The sequence below is a fragment of the Typopeltis vanoorti genome, chromosome 3 (assembly GCF_054136105.1).
Source record: "Typopeltis vanoorti isolate ZY-2024b chromosome 3, IOZ_Tvanoo_1.0, whole genome shotgun sequence".
NCBI classification, from domain to species: Eukaryota; Metazoa; Arthropoda; class Arachnida; order Uropygi; family Thelyphonidae; genus Typopeltis; species Typopeltis vanoorti.
The window spans coordinates 54,178,111-54,206,063 of NC_143551.1; the positions used below are offsets into that span (position 1 = coordinate 54,178,111).

A 27,953-nucleotide genomic window follows, 5' to 3' on the forward strand; every position below is an offset into this window, starting at 1 on the left:
ATTTCTAAGTTGGTACATCTGTCATAAGCATTCATGTGAAATTGCAAGTCATGTTGTCTGTATCCTTTGAAACGGATAAAATTGAGTATCGTGTGGTTATAAAATTCTTTGTAAAAGAAGGTTTAACACCAAAAGAATAGAAGTTCATAAAATTTAACGGGCTCTTCTCCTTCATTTTTGACAATTCAGAAATGGGCTGCCGAGTTTAAACGTGGCCGTACCAGCCTTGAAGATGATCCACGTGAAAGACGTCCGAAAAGTATAACAACACCAGAAATCATTGATCAAGTGCACGATATGGTATTGGATGACTGGCAAGTCAAAGTGCGTGAAATTGCTGAGACTATAGGCATTTCAAGAGAACCTGTGGGATATATATTTTGCATGAAGAATTGCATATGAAACAGCTTTGTGCAAGATGGGTGCCGCGCTTGCTCACAGCAGATCAAAAACGAACTCGCATGAAAATCTCTGAACAGTGCTTGGAGCATTTTAACAAGAATAAAACTCATTTTGTGCATTGATTTATTACTATGGATGAGAATTGGATTCACCATTACACACCAGAATCCAAACAGCAGTCAAAACAGTGGACAGAAGCCGGTTGTACAGTGCCAAAGAAGACAAATCAGTTCCATCAGCAAGAAAGGCCATGGCATCAGTGTTTTGGGATGCTAAAGGCATTATGTTTATTAATTATCTTGAAAAGGGTAAAACAATAACCGGAGAATATTATTCCGATCTTTTAACCAGACTAGATGAAAAAATTCGTGAGAAAAGACCTGGTTTGCAGAAATAAAAAATAATCTTTCATCAGGACAATGTACCTGCCTACAAAAGGTGTTTTGGCAATGGGAAAATTAAAGGATCTGAACTATGAATTGTTGGAACATCCACCTTATTCACCAGATTTGGCTCCCTCTGACTTCTAGCTCCTCCCAAAACTAAAACTCTTCCTCACTGGTCAGTGTTTTTCTTCGAATCAAGAGATAATTACAGCTGTAGAGGGGTGTTTTGCAGATCTTACTGAGAACCACTACAGGGCCAGGATAATGGCACTGGAGCATCGCTGGAATAAATGTATTAGTCTTAAGGGAGATTATGTTGAAAAATAAAAATAATTTTGAAATTATAAATTCGTTTCTTCATTGTTAGGCCGAGAACTTTTCAGACCACGCTTGTAGCTTCTGGACTTTTATATGGTTTAAAAGAATTTCTTCTTGTGATTCAATTAATTTTTTTTCCCCTTTTACATTTCTGTGCTCCAATATCATTTTGTTTCTTTTACACATAGAAAATTTTAAGTGCATTTGATAATACAAGTATCAAAATTATTGTAATATAATGAACTGAGACAAAACAGATTTCATTAACACATTTATTTAAGCACAAAAAGCAAAATTACAAACTTGTTGAAAGTTTTCCCCACTTGGTTATACTATAAATTAAAGATACCAAGAAATTATATACTTGGTTTAATCCTTTATCCAAGTGTAAGCAAACAAAGTTTGCACCTCAAGTATTCTCAGGAATGGGGCAACTCGTGGTAAGGGTGGTATGACTTCACATCACTTGCCTTAGTATCCCATTATGTAAAGCACATCTCCTTGGAGACATGTATAATACATTATGGGATGAGTCACTACCTAGACTGGTTTTGACCTTTATTGAGATCACATCAGTGGGAGTCAGATCCAGAAGTGATACACAGGTTGAAGTAATGCAAAAGTCATATTTTTATCTTATACGAGTTGCCAGAAGGTGTCACACCTTATTATTAAAATACTCTGGATTACAGAAAGTTGTTGGAAGTTTTTCCTCTTAATTATAATATAAATTAAAGAGACCAAGAAATTATATACTTGGTTTAATCCTTTATCCAAGCGTAAGCAAACAAAGTTTGTGCCTGAAGTATTTTCAGGACTGGGCAACTCATGGTAAAGGTGGTATGACTTCACATCACTTGCCTTAGTATATTTGCATACGTGTCTGCAAGGAGATGTGCTTTGCATTATGGGATACTAAGGCAAGTGATGTGAAGTCATATCACCTTTACCACAAGTTGCCCCAATTCTGAAAATACTTCAGGCACAAACTTTATTTGTTTACACTTGGATAAAGGATTAAACTAAGTATATAATTTCTTGGTATCTTAATTTAAAATTACAAACTGGAACAGCACCAAAAATTATAGCATAATCTACTATTATAGAATAATCCATATTTACTGTAATGGAACTATATGAACTAGCACACTAACATACCATACAGAAATTTTTAGAAATGTCCAGTTATCCAGTGGAAAACATATAAAATGTGTTTTATATGTGAAACACTTTAATAACATACAATGTTACCAAAATAAAGTTTATACAGTCCTATAAAACACTCTAGTAGCATACAAAATGTTGATGAAGTGTTTTATCAGATGGATACAAAAGAAAATTTTCAATATAACAGGTAAGGAGAAAGCAAGACATCTTTCTGAAAGTTATCATAATGTGGTTAGCAAGAGCATGAGGACAAAATTTTTAAAACTGTGAATGAGCGGGATGGACTTCTGGCTGCTTTTGCTAGTTTATGAGTTTAAGGAAATACATAAGAAGCATTGTGTGAATATTTGAGCCTCTTGTGATAACTCCAGGAAGATGCTCATATAATAATCAAAAGCATTAAATCTATAAACTAATAATAGAGAGAATGAAATTACAGAAACTACAGCACCCAATTATCTGAACTTAACTCTGATATACAATACTTAGGATGCTTCTTAAAAATAGAAAATGTTAATTAAATGTTTTGAATTTTGTATGAGACACTTGCTCACTGTTTTCACAATAATAAGAATAAACCTCTGTGAAAATCTGAAATGATTGAGATTGCATTTAGGGGATCACCACAGTTACTTTTCAATATCGCTCCCAATAAAATTTCATTCGCAACAAAAGCAATCATTTCACTGTCAATAACAGCAAGAGCTGTTGTTGTTTTTTCATCTGTTACACTAGTTTGGAAGTGTTAAAGGTCCAAGTCTGCCCATGCTGTTTGAAAACTTTTGAACAGAAGTATTTCTGGCCTGTGGAAGGTTCAAGTGAGAGCAGTACTACAGATTCCGGAACTATTTCAAGAATATGGTGACGGCAAAGGCAACCATAAAGGTCTTTGTCCACATACATACACAATGGAAGTTAAACAAACACTCAAAAACTTACGACAAAGAACAGATAGCAGTTCCCAATTTTCAAGAGAATTTTCCACACAGACGAAATAACTGAGGCCTTGAAAGAGGTGAAAACTGGCAAAGCACCAGGCTTTGATGGTATTCACCCTGAATTCTTGGTAAACTGTGGGAAAAATGCTCATCAATGGCTATCAAGATTCTTTTCTCACATTTTAAGGACCGGAAACCTTCCAACAGCCTTTAAGAACCAAAATAATAGCCATATTAAAACCCAACAAGCCTCAAAATCAAGTAGAGAGCTATCGCCCAATTGCGCTCCTCAGTTGCTGTTATAAGCTCCTCGAGAGATTCCTCCTTGACAGAATTGGGCCAAAAATATCTGAAGTTATCCTAAAGCCTGCTGTTGAGTAAGCAGGCTTTAGGACTCAACGTAGTTGTACGGACCAAGTACTAAGCCATACTACCCATATCAAAGCAGGCTTCCAGAGATGTTTGAAAACCTCTGTTGTGTTTCTTGACCTTATTGCTGCATACAACACGGTATGGAAAGAGAGGATGCTATACAAGCTGATACAAGTCATACCATGCCAATCCATCATAAGACTTATTGGTAACAAACTTTCTGACAGGTTCTTCCATGTGGTACTGGGAAACAAAATGAGCAAACTGAGAAAGCTGAACAATGGGCGCCCACAGGGATCAGTATTAGCACCAATTTTATTCAACTTATATACATCTGATCTACTGACAACTAGGTCAAAAAAATTTGCTTATGCTGATAACATAGCCTTCACCATCCAACACAAGAGCATTGAAGTAACAGAAGATATTCTCACAAATGATCTTAGAACCATTGGGGAATACTTTTATAAATGGAGACTAACACCAAACCTCAATAAGACCGAGGCTAGCTCTTTTCACCTAAACACCAAATTGGCAAATAGGAAACTTCAGGTCAGCTTTAACAACACAATGCTGCAGCACCAAGATTTCCCTAAATATGAGGGTGTTATCCTGGACAGAACACTATCTTTCAAAAGATAGTGTTCTGGAGAAATCTCTCTTTAAAGATCAGAACCTGTAATAACATCATATAAAAACTGTGTGGTTCTACATAGGGTTCTTCTGCTATTACACTGCGATACTCCACGTTGGCCTTAGTCTACTCTGTGGCAGAATATTGTTCACCAGTATGGCTAAACAGTCCTCATATCAAGAAAATCGACACACAAATAAATGCAGCGATGAGGACAATAACAGGTTGTGCCAAATCCCCCCCCCCTACTGGCTTCCAACTTTGAGCAATATTGCACCACCGAACTTACGCAGACAAAATGCTCTAGTAAAAGAATACAAAAAAATAAACGGTAATCCCCTGTTGCTGATACATGAAGACCTCCCATATATAAACATGAATCGCCTTAAATCCCGATGGTCTCTATTAATACTGGCTGAAGAACTAGTCAATAGCAATTTCAATGTTAATTTAAAATGGCTAAAAACTTTGAAAGAAAAATTGCCACCAGACTTAAACAAGTATATCCTTCCCAACCAAAATCCAAAAGGGATTGAGCTTCCACATCACCTATGGAAAAGCCTAAATAGGATATGCACAGCACATGGTATCTGTGCAGACAACTTATAAAAGTGGGGGAAGATCACCTACACCTCCAATGTGACTGTGGGGCCATAAATCAAACCATCCAGCACATTATGGAGAACTGCAGCATAAGAGCCTACCCTGGTTACCTGAGAGACTTTTTGAGGCAGATCCTTCAGCTCTTGATTGGCTATCTAACTAGACTTAAAATTTTAGACTTTTTTACCTGATATTTTTATATGTGCATTACTTGTTTCATTTTTATTGTATGCACAAATATCTATTTATATATTCTGATGTGATGTGTCTTTCTTATGCCATACGCTAAATAAATAATTTGTCCATATTTTGTTTGAAGTGGATGCAGACTCCATTTATCGACCCAGTATTGGTGGAGGTAGTGTTGAAGCACATGCATTTAACCTAGTCATTTCCCTTCACCTGAAATGAGAACTAGAAAGTGGTCAATGATTTCTTTCCCTGAAATATCCTTTAGCACTGCTTTAAATTCCACTTTTAGCAATTTTCTTTCTATACTGCTCAAAACAATTAGGAGATATTTTGATTTTCTCGCAAATTATAAAGTTATAAAAATACTAAATATATGAAGAACCAAAGGCTTCAATTCGGCGATGTAAAATTATTTAACATCTAGGTCTAGCTACTCACTGATGAGACCTCAATAAAGGTTGAAATCGGTCTGGGTAGTGACCTTCTCCCATAATGTAGAACAGTAATACAGCTCCTAGGAACTGGGTTTCACATTATTTTGGAGCTTGATCCACCCTTACTATGAGTTTGCCTCAGTGTTGCACTACCAAATGGGTTATGTGTTAGACTATCCAGGTATTTGCCTAGGCTTGGACTCACCGAACTTTATATCTATATTAGGCATGAAACTCTTTGAGTTTCTTTTTCGGCTGTGAAACATTACAGGATGTAATATCCCTTGCTTTAAATAAGTTATAAAAATAGTTTACAAATGTAACACAATTTAAAATAAATATTGATTATTTAAACAATATCTCATCAATTACACCCTATCCATAAGTAAGAAATATTTATTCATAAATAAAATACCCAACAGTTATAGTTATTTGCAGAAATTTATGATTATCCAAAAGAAACTAAAATATCCTCTAATTGTTTTGAGCAGTGTACTTTTTATATGCTGTTGATAATGGAGGAAGGACTGATGCATTATTCTGCAAGATTGTGGCCTAGGTTCACTGTTGCCAAACTACCATAAAACAATAATTTTTCTTCAGCATTTTGGCTGTGATCCTGAAGTTGATGACTTGACTTGTTCATTACAAAAATTGTTTTTCTCACTTTCAGATGATAAAAAAATCAAAGTGGCCTGTTGAAAGTGGTTAACCTTCTTTTCATTTTCTCATTTTCTTCTCTTTCTAAAATTTTCCTCTCGCTTCTCTGTTGCAGCTTCTTTCTTTCTTTGCACGTGCCTTGTCTAAGCTTCCCATTCCTACCACCACTGTGACCTTTTCTCTCTCTCTGTACCAACAGGAATCCCTTGTTAGAGAATCCCATTCTCAAAATATGACTTTGTCCATGACATGGTTTTTCAACTTTGTAGGTATTCTTGCTTTTTCCCAGATCATCAAAACATCTGGACTGTGGAGTAGCCTCCCTTGTTGTTTAATTGCCTTTTTGTAATAAAAAAACAATATGACTGACGTATGTCCAATAAACTCCCATTTCTGTTGTCTTCTGGACAGCAATGCTGCTTGCTGATGTGGTGCTTGCCATTTTTATAACATAACTAAAGACTTCCACAATACGCTGTTATAATTATGTGAATAATACTCATAGAGAAAAGCGGCTTGAAAATTTCAAAAATAGACCTATTGGAACATTTTCAAGTTGCAATTATTAAAGTTGTAGTTTGCTAATGCTGTTTCAATACACAAACTTTGATATGCATTTGTAGCCCCTAAACATTCAGTAAATTTGTTACAATTTTTACTGATTTTTTTTTTACTTAATATATAAAACAGAATGAAAGAGTGCATCATAGAAAAAAACAAACTTTGAAAATAAGGAGAGTGCCCTACTATATATGTAATAAATCTGATTAGTTTCCAGAATACTCAGTTTCACTGCATATCTCACAAAACATTATATTCCAAGATTGTCAAGAAAGAATAACATTCTATGAGTGAGATTATGCTGGTTTCCAGACACAACTTTCAATGGATGTCCACATTATTCAAATTGCATTGTCATCAAAGATTAAAATTACATTACACAGATAGTTTGTCTTAATGGTATATATGTATATATATATATAGTAGAATCTGCTTATTGTGATCATGGATAATATTATCAATTGGCTTCTTCTCTTCTCTGGTGCATCAATCTGAAGATTGGTTAGTTATAGCAGCATGTCATAACATCCTGTCTTGTGACCTCCTTTTTTTATCTCTTCATAATCCTTAGCAGCGGTTAGCATCATTATGTTATTTATACAACAATTCCTCGATTGATGCACCTAATACATTCTTTAAAATGGGTGCATTAATCGAACATAATAACCTATGGGGAAAAGTATAATTTGTCCCTCAAATTTCTTTTTTATATTTTTTTTTATAAAAGAATTACAGTATGTCTCAGGACCTAGTTAAAGGAAAACCATGAAGCTGAAAGACAAACTTATTCAGAATATAAATTTATTATTCTACTCTTAACAAAGTTTCAGCTAACGTAGTTTGGCAAGCATTCTGTTCTTTTTTTTCACACAACTGAAAATATGGTCCAATTGCCCCCTTCTACTACTTCTGCAAATTTTACTGCTTCTCTCTTCATCAGGGTCAGTCACTAAGCCAGGATTTCCCAAACTGTGTTCCACGAGAAGTTCTCCTGGAATTTGTCATTTTAATTTTCTAAACATTTTTCATGAATAAATATTTTATAGCAGAAATAAGATTTTGGAAAGCTTTGAAATGTGGATTTGGAGAAGGATGGAAAAAATGAAATGGACAGATAAAATAACTAATGAAGAGGTCTTAGAAAGAGTAGAAGAAGAAAGAAGTCTGTTAAGGAGGATAAAAAGCAGCAAGGGAAACTGGATTGGACATATTCTGAGAGGGGAATGGAATCATCAGAGATGCCATTGAAGGAAAAATAGATGGAAAAAGACCCAGAGGAAGAGTAAGGAAAACAATGCTAGATGACATGCTGAATGGAGACAGGTACACGACCTTGAAACAGAAGGCCCAGAACAGAAGAGAGTGGAAGGAAAGTTTCTACTACTAAAAGAAGAACCTGCTGAATTGCAGAATGTTCAAGAAGAAGAAGAAGAGTGGAAATATTCTGAGGAGAATAATATTCATGAATATGTCAAAAAAGCAAAGACCCAGAACGCCTAATAACATCTGTGTATTGTTAATTTTCACACATCGAAACCTTTCAACATTTGGGAAAGGGAATATCGCTGTTTATGACCGGTCATAAAAATTGCCTGCAAGTGGATTATAACAACGGGCAGCATATCCTCTGTTCTCAAAACTGAAAGAAATAACTTCAAATGATCAAGGTAGTCTGTATCCGGTTCTCAAATCTAGTAATACTGAATAATTTCTTCACAAGTTCGTATTGTAGGGTGAAAGTTTCGAAACCGTGGTTCCGTGATTTTTTAAAAGTAATAGGCCTGCAGATTTAAATTTTAATATGAATAAGAGACAAGGGACTTTGTTTAATTTTGGTATTAAGAAATCTCTTATGGAAGGTGTTTGTGATGCAACATCTACCACCAGCCTACAAAGCAATCTCCAGGACGTACAAAAGGAGGGGAAAACTATCAGCACACAGGAGAAAAAGTCTGCATTCACTCGGAATTATAATATTATAAATTTTTGGTGATCAGAATGAGATATGTCAATGAAAATCAGCACAAATTAATTTAATGATGTTGGCCTGGGAAATGACAATATGCTACAAGATTTCATTAGTCCAGTGATTGGTAACTGATTTAAATGTAATTTTATATTTGTCAACATGTCACACAGTATACATAAGTGTTCTAATACTCTTTATGATTATGCCATAATTAATTATTAATATTGTAATATGTTAATAATGAATTAATAATTAATTGTTAATTAATACATTACAAAATAACCAAAGTTATTTTGTTCCATTAAAATTTCATGATTTGTGAAGTATTCCATCGTAGGAAAAGTTTGGAAAACGCTGCTCTAAGCATTGCTACTTAAAAACTTCGATTGTACGAAAAATATTTTCAAACTGTTTCTGTCAAAGCACTTCAGGCTTGTTAGTAATTAAATTTTCTTCATATTCTTCAGGATCTTTCCTCTATGCATCTAAATTTAGCAGATTGGAATCACTCAATTTCTCAGAATGAGATTTAATTAACTTAGATTCATTTGAAAAGCCTCTAAAATCATTTGCACAACGTGGAAGAATGTACTTCCAAATGGTTCGCATATTGTTAGCAGTAATTTCATTCGACTTTGTGACTTTATAACCAGGCTGAGATTTCTCTGATTTGGTTAGAAAAGTCTTAGAAGGCATTCGCTTCCAAAAAAGGCCGGTTTCATCAACATTAAATATTTGTTGGTCACAATAGCCCCCCCCCCTTCTTCCACAATTTTCTTCAAAATCTCTGGATAATTTGTGGCCACCTCCTTATCTGCACTTGCTGCTTTACCTGTGATTAGAACATTATGTAGGCTATTTCTCTTTTTGAAACACTCAAACCACCCAGCACTAGCGTGGAATTCTTCTTTTCCATCGTTGATAACCCTTTCAAGGTTGCAAAGAAACTTAATGCTTTTGATTTAATAAGGTCAGTGCTTAACGGGATCCATTTTGTTCAAATCTTCAATCCATGTAGAAAGAAGTCTAATTAAATCATTATAATACTTTGATTTCGAGTGCATGCATGATGAACTTGAAGCAGTTCATCTTCTTTTCATCTTCCTCTTTGTATTCAGCATATTTGCTTAAAATTGCTCTTATAGTTGATTCACCCATTTTTGTGTTCTTGTCCTATCTTTGCTCTGGGCTCACCTTGTTCATTTTTCTTTATTATTTCAAGTTTTTTTTCCCGATGAGATTACTTTTCGAATCATTTTCACACTTCCACTTTTTTGCTCACTAATTCTTTTACTCATGATGAAAGGTTGGGAAGATACTTTAAAATAAAAAAGTAAGGAAAACAATTGCAAAATGGTCAATCCAAAATGGTCATTGCCAATATACTCTTCAGCCTTCTTTGTTAGTCTTTTTTGTAGTATTGTCAAAGCATGTGATATTAAGCTTATTGTTTGATGATTTTCACATGTTTGCATTATTTACTTTAGGAATGGGTATGATAGAGCATTGCATAAAGCTCTTCTTTGGGAATGATCCCCGCTTCATATATATCCTTTATAATCTTGAAAAAGTATGAGTTAGTTATGTTTCTTAAATATTTTATTAATTCTAAAGATGTTATCTACACCTGGTGCCTTGTTAGCCGACAATCCACTTAGTGCCCATTCCAATTCATATTTTAATAGAGTTGGACCAATTTCTTCACACATCAAGTTCTGTTTCATCTTCTATAGCCTTGGCATCTAGATCTTTTCCACTACACAGATCTTCTAAGTACTCCTTCCATCTTTCCAAAATTTCTTCCTTATTTATAAGTATGTTCCCCTGTTTATTTTTGATAATTGTGCTTCCTGTCTTGTTTTGCTGGCTTATTCCTTTTATAATGTTATAAGCCTTATTAATTCTCCCAGTCTTTGTTAAAGCTTCTATTTCTTTACATTTCTCTATATACCTGCTTCTTTACACTTTCTCATATTTTTTATATGTTTATATTTGTCTTTGCTTTCTTCATTTAGGTAGGCTTTATGTTTTCTTCTTTCATCTATTAGGTCTAGAATGTCCTGGGTAATCCAATGCTTTTTTATTTGCTTGTTCCTTAATCTTATGCAGTCATTGGCAGCCTTGATGAATGTATCCCTTAAGTGAGTCCGTTTTTTCTCTATGTTTTTCTTTTCACTTTCTCCAGTTTTAATGCTTTCACAGATTTTTCTGTTCATAGTTTCTATGGGTTTCAGGTTATCTATGTTCCATTTGGGCCTTTTCTTTGGTTGTGACAGCTTTTAAATTTCAGACTGCATTTCGATAAAACCAAATTGTGATCACTGTCAACATCAGCTCCCACGTAACTTTTATATGATTTTACTTGATTTTTAAATCTATTTCTTGTCATAATATAATCTATTTGGTACCTTCCAATATCCCCTGGCATTTTCTAAGCATGAGGTATGAGGTACCAAAAAGAAGAAGGTACCTCATACCAGATATTAGTAATGATAGATTGAAATGGTGGCAGAACTCCAAAAGTCTATCTCCTCTTTCATTTTGGCATCCAAGTCCATACTTTCTCCCCTCTTTTCCTTCACCAATGTTTTTTTCAATCAACTGGCTATTGTTATCAAAATCGATACATTCCAAAACACACCATTTAAAATGAATTAAAAATAATCCATCTATTATAATCAAAGTTCCAGTTATTGTTATTAAGATCCTCAAATGTTTAGCATTTCGCATCTCAGAATTAAGAACTTTAAGGATTAATCAGGAGAAAATTTGACAAAGAACATTTGTCGAAATCTGACTTTTATGTTAATCTTCTTTTAATCTTATTCTTCTGTAAATCTTATATCTTCCAGGCAAATGCAGGCAGGTAATCTTAATCTTTTCTTTAATCTTAAGTTGTTTTAAGTTTAATCTTCCAGGCAAATGCAGGTGGGTATAAATACAGTCGAATTGTGATTTTTTGAATTTATTTTCGTGCTCTCTTTCAGTAAGTGAATTTGAATTTAAGTGCTAGTTAAAACAGCCCTTAGCATTATGGCAGAAGCAAGTAAGTTCCAGATGCAAGAAGTTCTGCGAATACTTCGTCGCAGTGTCCAACATAGAACAACAAACTTCGAAAGGCATTATGAGCAATTCATTCATGAACTACTATATTCAAACACACAGCAGACAACACTAGATAAGTTTTTGAAATAAATTTTATGTTGTCGCTTATTAAAAAGTAGTTTATAACAATAAATTAAATTATGTTCATAACAATAAATCGAAATAAATGATGCAATTTTTTATATCCTTTGCTTAATGTTATCAGCTGGTTATTGTTACTGAAAAGTGACTGTCCCAAAGTGATCACAATAAGCAGCATCTACTGTGTGTGTACATATTCTTGTTCTTGGTTCTGTTCTTGGACCACTACTTTTCAATTTGTTCATTAACGATATAGGAAAGGATCTGAGAGGAAGTGTTCACTTGTTTGCTGATGATGCAAAGTTGGGTAGAGCAATTGTGAGTGCACAGGATGTCAAAATTTTGCAGGATGATTTGGATAGTTTGGAGGACTGGGCTAGGGAAAATGGATATCAATTTAATGTGGCAAAGTGTAAGGTTATGCATTTTGGAGTGAAAAGATTAGCAGCAGTATATCACATTGGTGGAACCATACTCCAGGAGATTGATGAGGCCAGGGATTTGGGAGTGTTGATGGATAGGGAGTTGAAGTTTAGGGGGCACATTGCAAAAGTGGCCAAAACAGCTCATCAAATCACTTGGTTGCTGAAAAATACTTTAACATGCAGAGACAAACAAGTTTGTCTACTGTGCCCAGATATGGGTGCCAGGGTTTCTTCTTGATGGGGAGAAGGTGGAGAGGATCCAGCGACGAGTGACCAAAATGATAGCAGGTCTGTAGAATGAATCTTATGAGAACAAGTTGAAGATTTGTGGGTTGCAAAAATTGGTTGATAGGTGGAGAAGGGGTGATATGATTGAGACATTCAAATTACTGAAGGGTTTCTATAGGATTAATCCAGAAGATATTTTTGAGAATAGGATTGGTGGTGGAAGGACTAGGGGCCATACATGGAAGCTGGGCAAGAGTGTGGCTAGCAGGGGTGTTAGAACTAGGTTTTTTACTTGGAGAGTGGTGAATGAGTGGAATAAGCTGCCAGAGTCTGTTGTGGGTGCTATGACCGTGAATGAGTTCAAGACGAGGTATGATAGATACTATGTGAATGTCGAATAGTTGCACTTGACATGATATAAGGGCCTCCTTCGATGAGTCTGTTGACTCCTTGGAGTTGCTCGAGATAATAATAATACACACACCACCTGTGTGGCTCAATGCTGTGAAGATACATTTCGTATTACTGACATTTTACTCATCTATTCCACTGGTGTTTAGTGTTTGTCTTGCAGCTTTATCTCATACCAAATCCATTTGTAGAAAGGGCAACAATTTTTAACATCCCATTGTTCTCACTTCAGTTCTTTCTAAAGTAATGAAGAAATCCATTAACTGTCAACCACTACAATACATGGAAATGTTTCGATAATAAATGATCATAAGTAGCATTTTACTAATGCCATGAAACAGTTTAGAAAAACTCAAAGGGATGTGTATAAAGGCCTTTTAGTAGGTTCTTAGATCTGTCCTGAAACATGGGTCACCAGCTTTCTCTCCTGTGTGTAGTAACAGAAGCAGAGTCCTGCTTCATAAAGTATATAACTTGTTTTCTCTCTCAATTACTATGTGACAGGTTCCATTAAATTAAAAGTTCTATGAGCTATCCTTATCTTATCCTACTCATCCATCCTAGGACGGGATGAGTCTCCCCTACTGAGGGGGGGCTTACCTGTCATCAATTAACTATTTTAAATTCAAATACAACTAATAACTTAATTACAACTTGTTTATATGATATACGCAATTTTTCATGGCAATAAACTTTTAAATCAGCAAACACAATAGAACTTGGGGAAAGGGGAAAACAGAGGGTCAGAATTTTCTTAAAGTGCTCCCCAACCTGTACAAAAAAAAAAAAAAAAAAAAAAAAAAAAAAATTACCCATTTATTTATTTTTTTTTTAGTTCAAGTACCTACAAGCTAAGTACTGGAGGAAATTTGGGTAATATGAAATATCATTTTGTGTGTAAAATGGTATTACCCAAAGTTCCTCTATATAATATGCACTGATCAGACCACACCTTCATTTCTGTGCATATGATCAATGAATATCTGGATGATAAAAAACATTACAGATGGTCTAGAGGCAGGTAACTCTCTCTTAGGACTGCTGAATAAGAGGATAAAGCAGGGAATTACTCTCTATAGAGCTCAGCAGACAGGTGGAAAAATTATCGAACCATTCTTTCAGATTGGGCTCAGGATAATTGCATATGATAATTAGGCAGTAAGATGATCACAGTTCATCTCTGGATGATACTTAAGGATCATCCGAGTAAGGAAGTGAGAAGCTTTTTTCTTTTCTTTATGACTAGAAAAGAAATGGCAACAGCGCTAAATGTCTTCAGAGTAACTTATGTGTTACACATCTGTAGACAAAGGCTTCCAACAGTGAATTATGCGTCTGTATGGAGACTTGGAAATATTAAAACAGTCAGGATATGCTAATTTTTCTATTTTTACTTTTTTAATCACTTCAATGCAATCTTAATATGTGCGAAAAAAACGCTTGCGTGTGATTTTCTTCCATTCAACACATAAGTTTAAATCTACAAAAATAGAATAACATTTTGATGTTCTCTGTAAAAACTAAATTCAGATTATACTGCTTACACAGGAATATCAGGACATTACATTTAAATACATAATTTAAAACTATTCATATTACCATGTTGTAGTCGTTTGTTTTCAAAGAATACTAGTATCAACAGATTTTATCCAACAAGATCAAACTAACATTCTTTACCACAACTGTAATTAAAATTTTATCTATATAAAGAAAATAAAAAACATATAGTATAAAAGAAAAACAATTCTCAAAAATAACAATAGCAAATAACTCTTGATTTTCGCAGTATCAAAAACATTAAGCCATGAACATTAACGCCATCTGCTTGCTATATACACTAGACTATACATCATATAATTTCAGATAAGTAACAGATTTAGAGCAGCCGACCTAAGCACTTTAGATTTAAAGCGTTAATTGTAAAAGCTGATCCTGAAATCAAAAAGTGAAATTTAAAAAATTAAATTTAGAAAGCTGTAAAAGAATTATTTTATGCTCTATTGTTAGAATGCTTAGGTTGGGATCTTTCCAAACTGTCATGTTAAAATGATAGTAATATTTGTACCACATATGCAAAAAGGTAAGTCGAAGGAAATAATTGTCTTGGTCGGTACAAATGATTTGAGAGGCGAAAAGTATTCTGTAAGGGAGGATGCAAAGGAGTTTTAGAAGAGCCAAAACTCAAAAGCGAGAAGGTGAAGATTATAAGTCTTCTCCCACGCTATGATAGAGGCGAACTCAGGAGGAGGGCGTTCAAATCCAATGAGTCTATACGTAGATTGTGCAGAGGGAATTATGTAGGATTTGTATATCTGTGATCTGTATTTGACGGAAAGAAGGATCTGTACAATGCTGATGGGTTGCATCTAAATGGTTTTGGTGTTAAGTGTCACAGGCGTGGATAAGGATTAAATGACTTTGTTAAGTCATTTAATCTGTGTCTTAGTAATTTACCAACTTTTCATAATAGGGTGAGAACTGAGTCCGTTAAACGAAACGGCTACATGATGATTTTCAGGAATTTTGCAAAGGCATTTGATAGAATACCACAGAATTCTCTGTTACGCAAATTAGAATAAATGGGGATGGATGTGATGGTGGTTAAGTCGATCACAGAGTGGCTGCTGGACAGATATCAAAAAGTGATATATATGAAGCGGGCTGAATCGAGCGAAAACAGGTGAGTAGTGGTGTGCTGGGACCATTGCTGTTTAATTTGTACGTGAATGATACGGGAAACAATTAAATATCGGCCCTGATGTATTATAAGACAAAAATATAAGAAAAGCTCCAATTGCTATTTTGTTTTTATTACAAGTGACGCATTAATGCAAAACAATTACGTAATAATATTAATTATTATTAATATTATTTTAAAAAAATCAGCAAACGGCTTTTTATTCCTGTATACGGGAGTAGGCGAGGCCATTTAGCCCGATCTAACTTTTGGAGACTGAGTGGGCAGTTCAATCTCCACTGGCACCAATCAGAGATAGACGGCCAAAGGCTATCACTAATTAAGCAGTACACAGTGAAGAGAGACGCTCAAATGTCCCGCCATCTCGTGGTCCCTAACACAATATATTTAATGTCTGAAATAATGTAGGTTCTACGGTCGATTTTCTTGAGTTTACGGGACGAAAAACCCGAGTTTCCGGGAGGAAAAACCCGCTTGCCCGTGCCAGAGATCGACTAACTCGGGAACCGGTCGAAAAAAGGCTTAGAAAAATTTCCTCTAGTCTATATATATATATAGACTAGAGGAAATATATATATATATATATATATATATATATATATATATATATATATATATATATATATATATATATATATATATATATATATATATATATATATATATATATATATATATATATATATATACATATATATATACATACATAATACACCCACATACACATACATATACATACATATATACACATACACCCACATACACGTACATATACATAAATATACATACATATATATGTTAGCATTGACATTTTCCATATGTACAATTCGTTTTACATATATCTTCATTTTATATCTTTGTTCACATATTTTGGATGATTATTTTACTAACTTAATTTAAATGCACATCTTATTCTTAAAATACATACGTTGCTTATGTTTTTATTTACATTTATATATGCATATATTTTGGTAGTATCTCTATATCTCATGCAGATTTTATTTTTTTGTAGGCACTCTTATTTTTACAAAAAGAATTCCATAAAGAAGGAGAAGAAGAAGGAAAAATAAAACTTATACCGATAATCGAACCCCCGTAGTATTGACTTATCTTAAGGAGTAATTTGCTATTTACATATCCATTTTTTTCCCCTTATACAATTAGATATACAGGGTGTTCGGGATAAATTTGACAGTTTCGTAAGGAAAAAGAAAATCTTCTTTGTATCTATTAAATTTAATGAATTGACAAAAAAACATTACAGGCAGAGTTAATTACAATACTATCAACAAGATTTACTCAAAATAACCACCATTAGCATCGATCACAGCTTCAATTCTGCTTCGGAACCTCGAACAAGCTGATGCTACAGTCTCCCTGGGAAGGGCCGCAAAAACTGTTTTAATTTTATCCATTAACTGGGCTTTTGTATTACTGGAAGTGCGATTGGTGTCTTTTTCAACTGCGCCCCATACAAAATAATCCATGGGGTTAAGGTCTGGGGAGTTTGGAGGCCAAACATTTGGACTGGTGAAGTCGTAGAAATTTTCAGACAACCATTTTTGACTTTTCCCAGAGGTGTGGCAAGGGGCCGAATCCTGCTGCCATACATACGGCCTACCATTGGCTACCCTTGTTATCCAGGGCTTGACTACAGTTAGCAACTCCACGAACAAAGCCCGAATTCCAATGCCAGGGTTCTTCAACACCTGTTCCTGCAGATTTGCGAGGAATTCTGCTGTACGAACGCAATCAGATCGTCTGCTAGGGATCTTTCTTCTTGCTACATCCTCGTAGTCACCATTGCAAGTCTCTAGTTCATGCCTGATTGTTTTTACTGTATTCAGGGAGCATTGGGCAGCAGTCGTAATATCCTTATTTTGATGGCGGGCACGAATCATCATGATACAAGTTATTCTCTTCCATGATTCAGGTGGGTTCCAGCTATCCATCCTTTCTGACATCTTGTATATGAATGAAGAAGGGTCCAAACTTTTAAATGAAGAGAAGTGGTGTTAATACATGTAACTTACGGAAAAATATAATTAATTATAAATATGTCAAATTTATCCCGAACACCCTGTACATATATATAACATTCTTATTCCTTATATATAGGCGTACCTATATATTATTATTAATATTTTTATTATTTTTTAAACTTTTATTTATTTATTTATTTTAATTATTATTTTATATATATATATACTTTTTTTAAATTTATTTATTTTTATTATATTTTTTTATTAGATTTGATATCTTGTTGTCATTATTCCTCTCATTGTGGCGAATGGGCCTACGTTAACAGCACCTTTGTCTGGGATTATGCTTTTTGTTCAGATAGTGGGTTATCATTATTGTTTACCACTAACTACGGGGGTTCGATTATCGGTATAAGTTTTATTTTTCCTTCTTCTTCTCCTTCTTTAATTAGGACGAGTTTCTTCCATTGCTGTGTTGTTATGCTCTTGGTTTGTGTAGTGTTTATGATAATTTCCTTTAAATAATTGTTAATTTTTGCTAATATGTTTGATCTGGTGTCTCTTCCGTGTATTTTGTCACATCTGTGGGACCATATTGCATACATTGTTATTATTATGATTATTAGTTCTGGTTTTTTTTCATTTTTTGGTCTTCCAACCAAAATAATGTGTTTTCAGAGAATGGTTGTGTTCGTATGTAGGAATTTCTGTATGGTGTTCCATACTGTGGACGTTTTGCTACAGAACATCATAATATGATATATTGTTTCTGGGTTGGGACAGAAATGACACTTCGCTGGGCCTTGCAATGGGATTTTTTTTGCTACACACCACATTTTTGTGGGGAGACAGGCATGATGTACTTTATAGAAGAATGTTTTGTATTTTGGTGATATTGGAAGTCGGAAAACTTTGTTAAGCACCGGACTTAGCCTAATTTCTCCTTTTCTTATTTCCCTGTGTTGGGGAGGCGGGAATGTCACTTGACTTAATGTTTTGTATAGTTTTCCTGGTTTGATTGTCAGTAAGTTTTCAGCATCTGAGTGTTTCATTATATATGTGCACCCTTCGGCTATTTCTTTGAACATTCTCGGGCTTGGTTTTTTTATATCTGGAAGTGAGCTTATAAACCTATGCGGCAAACACTTTTGTAAGAATGTTGCCGCATAGGCATGATAGGTTTTTGTGTGTGCTCGGGCTGCTGTTATTGCCCTGCCGATGAGAGTTTTCAGATGGATGTTTAGCAATGCTAAACCTCCAGCTTCAACTTCATGGAAGAGTGTTGATCTGCGCATGGGTTCATACTGAGAGCCCCAGATGTATGTAGCGCAGAGCCTGTGTATTTTTTCGGCCCACCTTCCGTGATACGGGGTGTTCTGTATCTGGTGCCACAGGCGAGATGTTAGGTAGATGTTGCAAACCCGGGCGCTTCCTCTGACGGACAGTTGTCTAGGGTGCATTGCATTAATTTTCTTCTTTATGCCGTCATGGAGTTCTTTTCACTGTTCTACGTGTGATTCTGAGCTTCCAATGTTGATGCCCAGAACCGGTATGTAATTATTCACATGTATTCCTGAAGGAATCCTTGGTTGGTTTTCCCACTTTCCAATTATTTTGCAGTGGGATTTTGCCAGATTCACATTCAGTGATGAGGCTTTGCTGAAGTCTTTTATTATTTTGAGTGTTGTGTCCAAAGATTTTTGTGTTCCTAGTGTTAAAGCGACGTCATCAGCATATGCCAAAATTTTGGCGTCCTTTCTCCGTGTATATGTGTTCCTTTGATATTGTTGTTTGTGTTAATGGTTATAATGAGTGGTTCTAGGGCTAGAACAAATAAAGCCATGAATAGTGGGTCTCCTTGCCGGATAGAACATTTTATTGGGAAAGAGGCTGAGAGATTTTTATTAATGATCAGCCTACTTTCCGCGTTTCTGTACAAAATCTTAATCGTTTCTTTCCAGTTTACTCTAACTCCTATTCGGTCTAGTGTTTCAAACAGGTATTGGTGGCTATTTAGCCACATCCACTGAGCTACACAGGCTCCCCGTTTTTATACCATTACATTGTTAACAAAATATCTAATGTTAACAAAATAACACATAATAAAACTCAGAAAAAAGGAAACAGTGTCTCTAAGAGACGAAAGTGGAAAATTAGTTCTAGAAGATGAGAACAAAGCACAGATTTGGATAAATTATGTAACAGAGTTCTTCAATGATAATAGATAGAAACCAATAAATTTAAAGAACACATACAAGGACTAGCAATTCTGAAATGTGAATGAGAGAATGCCATAAGATCAAGTAAAATAGAAAAAGCCAGTGGACCAGATGGAGTGCAAACATAACTTTTAAAATTAATAGAACCAGACATCAAACGTCTTGAAAAACCGTTCAATAAAATATATGAAAGTGGCGAATTTCCAGCAGATTAGCTTAAATCTACGTTTATCACTCTCCCAAAGAAACCCAAAGCGAATTCCTGAGGTGACTTCTGACATATTAGTCTAATAAGCCAAACATTAAAAATATTTTTGAAAATAATTCAGAATCGCATCTATATAATAAGTGAAGAAACTCTGAGTGAAAGGTAGTTTGGCTTTTGGAATGGTTTTGGTACTAGAGAGGCACTTTTCTGTGCCCAAATATTGATTCAAAAATGTATAGAAAAACAGAAATCTGTCTTTATGTGTTTCATAGATTTCGGAAAGCGTTCGACAAAGTCAGACACACTAACTTAATAGAAGTCCTTCAACAAATAAGGCCAGACGAAAAATACATAAGAGTAATATATCATAAGACTAATAGAAAGCTGTACTGGAATCAATTAGCTACCGTTCAATTAGACAACATTACCACCAGTGATATTAACATCAAAAGAGGAGTGAGAGAAGGAAGCATGCTCTCACCACTCTTGTTCAACATATACCCAGAGGTAATCTTTAAAAATGTGCATTAGAAGAATGTCCAGAGGGAATCACAGTAAATGGAAAGATTGTTAACAACCTACGATATGCAGACACCATGCTATTTACTGATAGTATCACGGAACTCCAAAAACTCATTGACAGAGTATACTTAGAAAGCCAAAAAAAGGAATAAGTATGAACAGCAACAAGACAAAACGCATGGTCATCAGCAAATATCCAACGTCATCGATGAAATTGACATTCAATGGGAAAAATATCAATTACGTGTCAAAGTTTAACTATCTTGGTTGCTGGCTTCATGAAAGGTGGGATCCTGAAATAATTATACACACAAGGATTGAAGTTTCACGGCAATAACAAAAATCAGCTAACGCCTTTTTATTCCCATATAGGGAGTAGGTTAGGCGGTTTTAGCCCTATCTAACTTTAGGAAACCAGTGGGTAGTTCAATCTCAACTGGTACTCAATCAGAGATAGTTGGCCCACGACTATCACTAATTAAGTGGCATGCAGTCAAGAGAGGCGGCTCAACAGGTGCCACCGTCTTGTGCTCCCTAACCCTAACACAATAGTTTTAATATCTGAAATAGTGGGGTTCCAGGGTCCATTTTCACCATCTTGTGGTCCCTAACCCTAACACAATAGTTTTAATGTCTGAAATAATTATAATGTCTACAAACTATTATGGTAGAAAGAATTGATAGCAAAAAAAAAAGAATATATTGGTTTGACAACATCAAGACGTGGACATAAAATAGCAGCGTACAACTGCTTAGATTAACATAGGAATGTAGTTTGTTCGCCAAGATGGTCGCTGACCTTTGGTAGAAGATAGCACCATAAGAAGCAGAAGATATGTTTAATTTATTTAAGGTTGCAACTATATAATGGCTCAGATATTTAGATTTAGTAAGTGTGTTTGTTAATGCAGTAGTATATGTAGGGCGCTCTATTTGGTGTTGTGTTCATTTTATAATTAGAATTTGCTTTAATGTTGATTATGATAAATGACTTGTTGCAAAAGTAAGTTGTCACTTCATTTATGTGTTTTGGAAATTATGAATCCTTAAGAGATGATATCTGTGTGTGGATTGGTAATACTAGTTTCATCTTATTGAAACCTTAGTATTACCAAATCAGAATGTGTGTGTGTGTGTGTGTGTGTGTGTGTGTGTGTGTGTGTGTGTGTGTGTGTGTGTGTGTGTGTGTGTGTGTGTGTGTGTGTGTGTGTGTGTGTGTGTGTGTGTGTGTGTGTGTGTGTGTGTGTGTGTGTGGTCAGGTTGTAAATGTTGAAACATCTAGATGAGAACACTAAACCTTAAGAGAATCCATGTAACACGCTTATAAATTGACAAATGTTTTAGATGTAAATTCCATCCAAAACTATAAACCTATCATACAGTCTCGACTTAAAAGTTAAATAATTGGGAAATTCTACTCTGGAGACCAAGCATAGAAATTTTTTTCAAAGCAATTTAGGAGTTTATTAAATAGTGTTGATTTTGCACCAAGCAATGAAATTTATCTGCATATGCCGTCCATTGAATTATAAACATTTATGCAGATATACGTAAACATAACTTACGTATCATTCATGCACATACTTACTCACATGCGTCACACACGTTCTAGACAATTTAGGAATTGCGTCACACGTGTTCATAGGAATGCTGCAGGTAAGCAGTGTTGATCACAATGGGAAAAACAAAGGACGTGTTGGGGGTGCCGTTTGGGCTGTAGCCACTATTTTGAAAACAGCAAAGCTGACTGGTTACTCAGAATTTGAGATATCCCACGTGTCTAATCAGTAGAAAAATAACCCATATTACTTGTCTAAGAGGCGTAACTGTGGGCTTGGCAGGCTATTCAGGAACGAGATCATTGTCGTCTGAGAAGGCTTGTTTGGGAAGTTCTATATGGAACTTCCTGTGTGCAGCAAGTGACTGAATAATTTAATGAAGGCTGTTCCCAACAAATATATCCCAGAACTATGCGCCAGGAATTCAAGAGGATCTGTATTGGCAGTCGCATGCGTATACGAAAAGTTTCTAATTCAGTGGTCGGTATGTGTAGATTTAATATGTTCAGCCATGTTTAAGATAACCGGTGATATAAGAGGAGGAAGTTATTGAAAAGATGGCGGCTTGTATATAAGCACCAAGACACTGCAGCACCCCCAAGGAAAAAATTAATAAATTAAATTTTATTTGTGTTTATAAATAATAACAATGCTGACAACATTATATAAATGCAATACAACATGTTAAAGGCTACAGCTTATGTTTCTACATTGATTGAATAGGTAATAATTGGAATTGTTCGATTAACGCTTTAGATTACGAAACAAATGCACTACGATCTAACGCAGTGTCGGAATTATCACGTTCTGCCAACTGCAGCTCGACTCGCCGATATTCGGTTGCCTTGTCATTGCACGTAACAAGTGAATCCGACACTGCTCGTTTGAGCAGTGTCGCTACAGATAAATTGTATGCATGCGCGCGTTATTTCTGTGAAATACAAAACTTTTATTATTGGTGTGTGTGTTCGTGGTGAGGGTGAAATATTTTTAATGAAGCAATTTTTTAATATGTAACTTTATTTATTAATAAATTGGTTACTGATTAAGAAAAAAAATATTTTTTTAAATATTGTATATACAGCACACCCCCACAATCTGCGTGGTTAGCCTAGTGGCTCTGCGCTTCACAACCATATGCCTGGGGGAGGAGTGTCCTAGGTTCAGTTTCCGTCGGAGACGTGAGGAGCTGAAGGATCTTCCTCAGCCATAGCCAGGTTAGCTGGTATGGGGCGTGGACAGTAGGGATTTTTCATCCCACAAAGCAGGCAAGCCTTGAGAACTCAACACTACAGGACATAGGATCCAGCGGGGTGTAGGGCTGACCACTTTATCCTGTGAACGGTTTGAGGTCCGATGATTAATTAACCTTCGACACCGCAAGGTAAAAATGGTAAAAGGAAGATGAGATGCAGGATCGGATTTAGACTTGCTGAGGCCCTAAGCTATACAAACCCAGAGGCCCGCTAGTGTTTTAAATTATATCAGCTGGTCTCAGAAATATTTAAAATGTATATGCCTTTTTAATATATGAAAATATATTGTCTTTTAATTTTCATTAAAAAAATAATAAAGTATGCGTTTACAAAATCACAGAAATAATTATATAATTAAAGGGTTTTAAAAACGACAAATAAGGCTTATAGAACAGAAAAGTTTAAATTAAAATAGGAAAATAAAAGCAAAAATTAAATTAATATAACAACATAATTGATAGTATATAAAAAATTAATATTTTATTCAGGTGAAAATTTGACAGTAGACATCACATAAAACTGGGTACCCAAAATTCCAAATAATACAGGTACATATATATATAATAAATTAATATTGAAAATATGAAGTGGATAAATTGTTATAATACAACAATATTTAATAGAAATAATTATATTTCTATTAAATATTGTTGAAAAAGATCCTCTGTTTCCATGTTGTTTTATGTAATTGGAAAGAAATGGATCAAACTTAGCAATCAATTCTAACAAACCAATGTAGTTGCCATTATTTCGCGATTCAAAAGTTTCATTGTCTCCCCTAAAAGCCAGACCACGTTCTGCTAATGTGCATATCACTGCAACAACACGCTCAAACACATTCCTCCAATAAAGCTGTTCTTCTTTTATTTGTTTTGCTAGTCCCGAGTCTAAGGTTCGATCAAAATTTCTTGTCAAGTATGGAAGCAAAGCTCTTCTATGATCTTAAGAGTGTTCATGACTTTGAATTGCAATGGTATTTCGCCAGTCAGAAAATCCATCAGAAGCTAGTGCTGCAGTTGATGTTGAAAACAGTTTGCAGACAAAGCAATAAATACAACCTGTTGTTGGCGAATACATAAGCCATTCCCGATCGTATACTTCACCATTAACCTTCATATTCTGAAAAAGACCTTTTGAACAATATCTAACCTGATTTTTGAATGAGCGCTTAGAGTTTTCAAATGGACCGTTCCAGTGCTGACACTCTGATGGACCTTTTAAGATCCAGTATGAGAGTTCATCCTGTGTGAGGACACCCCATTGACCAATATCACTAAGTTTTGTGAATTTTTTGTTTCAACTGTAGATGTCGGTTCTCCAACAGCAGCAACTGGGAACAGTTACAATATTTCCATCAGCTGAGATTCCATACTCTATGATCTCAGAGAAAACATGCTGTTGTTTTAGAATTGGCGGCTCTCCCTGGGTGTCTGTGGATCATCTTTCGTTGCTGCAGTGAAATATATATCAAGTTTTGTTGCTTTTTTGAATTCGTCTTCAAGCTGCTGCTTTCTTTTTCTTTTCTGGTATCCGCTTACAAATGTTCACTTCATTGTATGGTTGTGTTGGATCCCATTTCTTCTCAATCTATACTTTGGATCCGACATGATTACTATTACGATGTTCTTAACTAATTGATAAGTTGTAAGTTGATTTCTAATTCAAATATAAAGAAAATTTATATTTAAAGACTGCACCACTTTATATCTGAATTGGTTCAAGAATTGAAGATAAACCAACTCTCAACTACCTTTTCTTTACATGTTGTCATTATATATACTGACCGAGTATATTTAACTTACTTAATTTACCCGCTTTGGTTTGAATATTTTATGAATGGTGCAGTAAAAGAGATTCAGGCAAAATACAACTTTTGATTAACAAAAACAAACATTTAATTTTAAAATCACAAATTTTACACTTAACTTCAAATCAGTAATTAAGATATCACAAACATTTTAGCTTCTCTGATAAGTACAATCATATAAAACAGACAATGGTAAATCTGTTATCTCTATAATACAGTCTTCTCACAGTTCCTTAAGTTCCAAATACACTAAAAATTGCAGTAACACCTCTTCACAAACAAACACTTTTAATTTTACACTTCAGCTAATTCTCCACAATAGTTACTGTTAGTATAAGGAAATTCTAGGATGAAACTCACACACTTCTCTGTATAGAAATATTAAAGGTTGGAACAATCTTACCGATAATCTTTTTTCTTCATCTACTTATACGTAAACACTTTTTATAACTGTAAACACTTAAACAGTATATGGCACTCATTAAATAAATTTTCTAAGCAATAACTGAATTAATCATCGGTCACTATACACATAAACAAACGTTCTTGCATGAAGTACTACTGATCACGCATGAATTAAGGCAACACACAATTATTCTTAACTTGAGGTTTTATATGCACAGTTGTTCATTCTTCTTGCATTCAATTAATTCTTTAGACACTATAATTCTACAGCTAACGGTAAACTTCAACTTCACAGCCTCTACTATTCTCTAGTAACTTCGTGCTTTGCTTCAAGGTTCCGTATGTCCTTGAAAGGTCGGTGCTGAGATTAAATCTCAACTCAAGTATCACTAGTCTATTTAATAGTCTCTCAGCTGTTTTCCGTAACTATAATTGTTATTCTACAACTTATTAGATAACTGATTCTCGACTAGTAGACTTAAATTAGCTGCTTGAGTGACTTGCCGACTCTCTAATATTGCACTCTGATTGCACGAATGCTGAATACTCCGATTCCAACCGAATGCCAATTCTCTCTCTCTCTATGTTTCCTATCTATCTCCTTCTCTCTCACCTTCCCTTTTACCTTCTTTTTAAAATATTTTCAGCGTTTCTCGCTTATATATCCGTTCTTCCTGCCTAAATTATTCTCGTGTCTCTTTAACTAAAACTCTTTTCAATAAACCTTTAACACTCTCCTCACTCACTGTTCCAAACTCTCGCTCGCTTACTTACATACGTCTCCATGACAACAAAACAAAGCATAATAAAATTGCGCTATTGCATAATGTTAAACTTCTACAAGCAGGAATAAATAGAGAATATTTACATTTCAATTAATGCGCAGTTAAATTATCAAATACAAGTTCTTATAATATTAATATAGTAATAAATAAAATAGCTTAATAATATTTAATAGTCTTTTCATTATTAATACATATATCTTTCATTAATTAATTAAATATTAGATAAAATTAAAGTAGTTATATGAATATTAAATTGTAAAATGAGTTGTTTACATTAAATAATATTTACAAGTCTAGCCTTTGTGATGAAAGATCATGTTGGATTCTGAAACAAATAATAATTACTCTAATCTCTACATGATCAGAATCCAACAATTGGAATGGAATAGCAGTAAATGCTAGAAAATAAAAGATTACAAACATTTTCTAAATAATGATTTTAAAAATTAATTTAAAATTATTTAGGTATTAAAGATAAAATATTAATTAATATGTTTTTGAAAGGGAAAACAACTTCTTTTGTTATATTTTGTTTATTTCAAATTATTTAGAAATTATCATTGTTATCAAATTATCAAAAGAACTATAGCGAGAATATTATAAAATGAGCTTCACACTAAATTGTATTGATGCTTTTATTATTATCCTTTCTTATAAAAATTATGAGTCCTTAAAATATAGCTTAATTTTTTTGTCTTTTGTTTCTTCTTCGCATGCGCAGTAGATATTTTTGAAGTACAGCTTTCTACCGACTGCTGTCAAAGTTAAATTTACTTCACTTTCCGGCTTGGCCTAAAATATTGGATTTCAAGATTTTTGGTGAAATGTGCGATGATTGTTACTGGTCTTACTACATTTCGTTGTGGTTGATGCTCGATTAATAGATGTAATGTCAGTAATTGATTGATGAGTGACACTACCGTGATTGTGTAAGTCAAATATATTTAGATCTTTTGTCCGTTTCTTCGGTATGTCAGCTATTTGCATTTTTTTCTTTTCCCATTTTTGGTGATACATGTTGTCTTTGAGAGTTAAGGTTTTCTTCATTTCATAGTTCTTTATTCTGGTACCTCAGGTTTTCCTGTACATCCATTTCTTCTGTTAGTTTCAATTTTATACCACACTGTTCGAAGCACATCTTCTGAGGTGGGATATTATAAATTAGATAGAGTTCAGAGTACAGAAAATTTCTAAACATTTTGTAGATACTCATAATGTTGTGAGTCATGTGAAGCTCTGTGAAAATAGCGTTTGCATCCATAGTGCTACTCCACCTGAAGAAAGATTGTTCTATGTTTGATTCTAACGGCCTACTAAGCCTTTCATCGACTGGTTATTTATTCACTCTCTGGCAGGGGCAAACGGATTTTCTCTCTCTCCTGGAAATTCGAGATTTTAAACAGTAAACTCAACAAAATCGACCATATAATTAGGCTCCCCCCCCCCCTTTTTTTTTTGAAACCATAAGATGGGAGATTTTTCCTCCTCTCTCAGGGCACACCAGTAGTGTCTGGCACCTGTGTGCAAAACTTTAGTTGGCGTCCCTATCCCCCAATAAAAAAATCACTTTAAAAAAACATTTTTTTAAGTATTTCCTCCTATTTGGCGCCTTCACTGTCCTGGCGC

At 34.6% G+C, this 27,953-nt stretch overlaps 1 protein-coding gene across 1 annotated transcript in view; it reads right to left on the bottom strand.

Moving 5' to 3' along the window:
* Positions 1–14,650, bottom strand: part of LTV1 (LTV1 ribosome biogenesis factor) — a 131,000-nt gene extending 116,350 nt beyond the window's left edge. Inside the window, exon 1 of the mRNA XM_090415620.1 lies at positions 14,486–14,650. Coding sequence (XP_090271746.1) covers positions 14,486–14,488 — 3 coding nt within the window. The 5' untranslated portion in view covers positions 14,489–14,650. The remainder of the gene's footprint in view (positions 1–14,485) is intronic.
* Between the last annotated feature and the right edge of the window lie 13,303 nt (positions 14,651–27,953).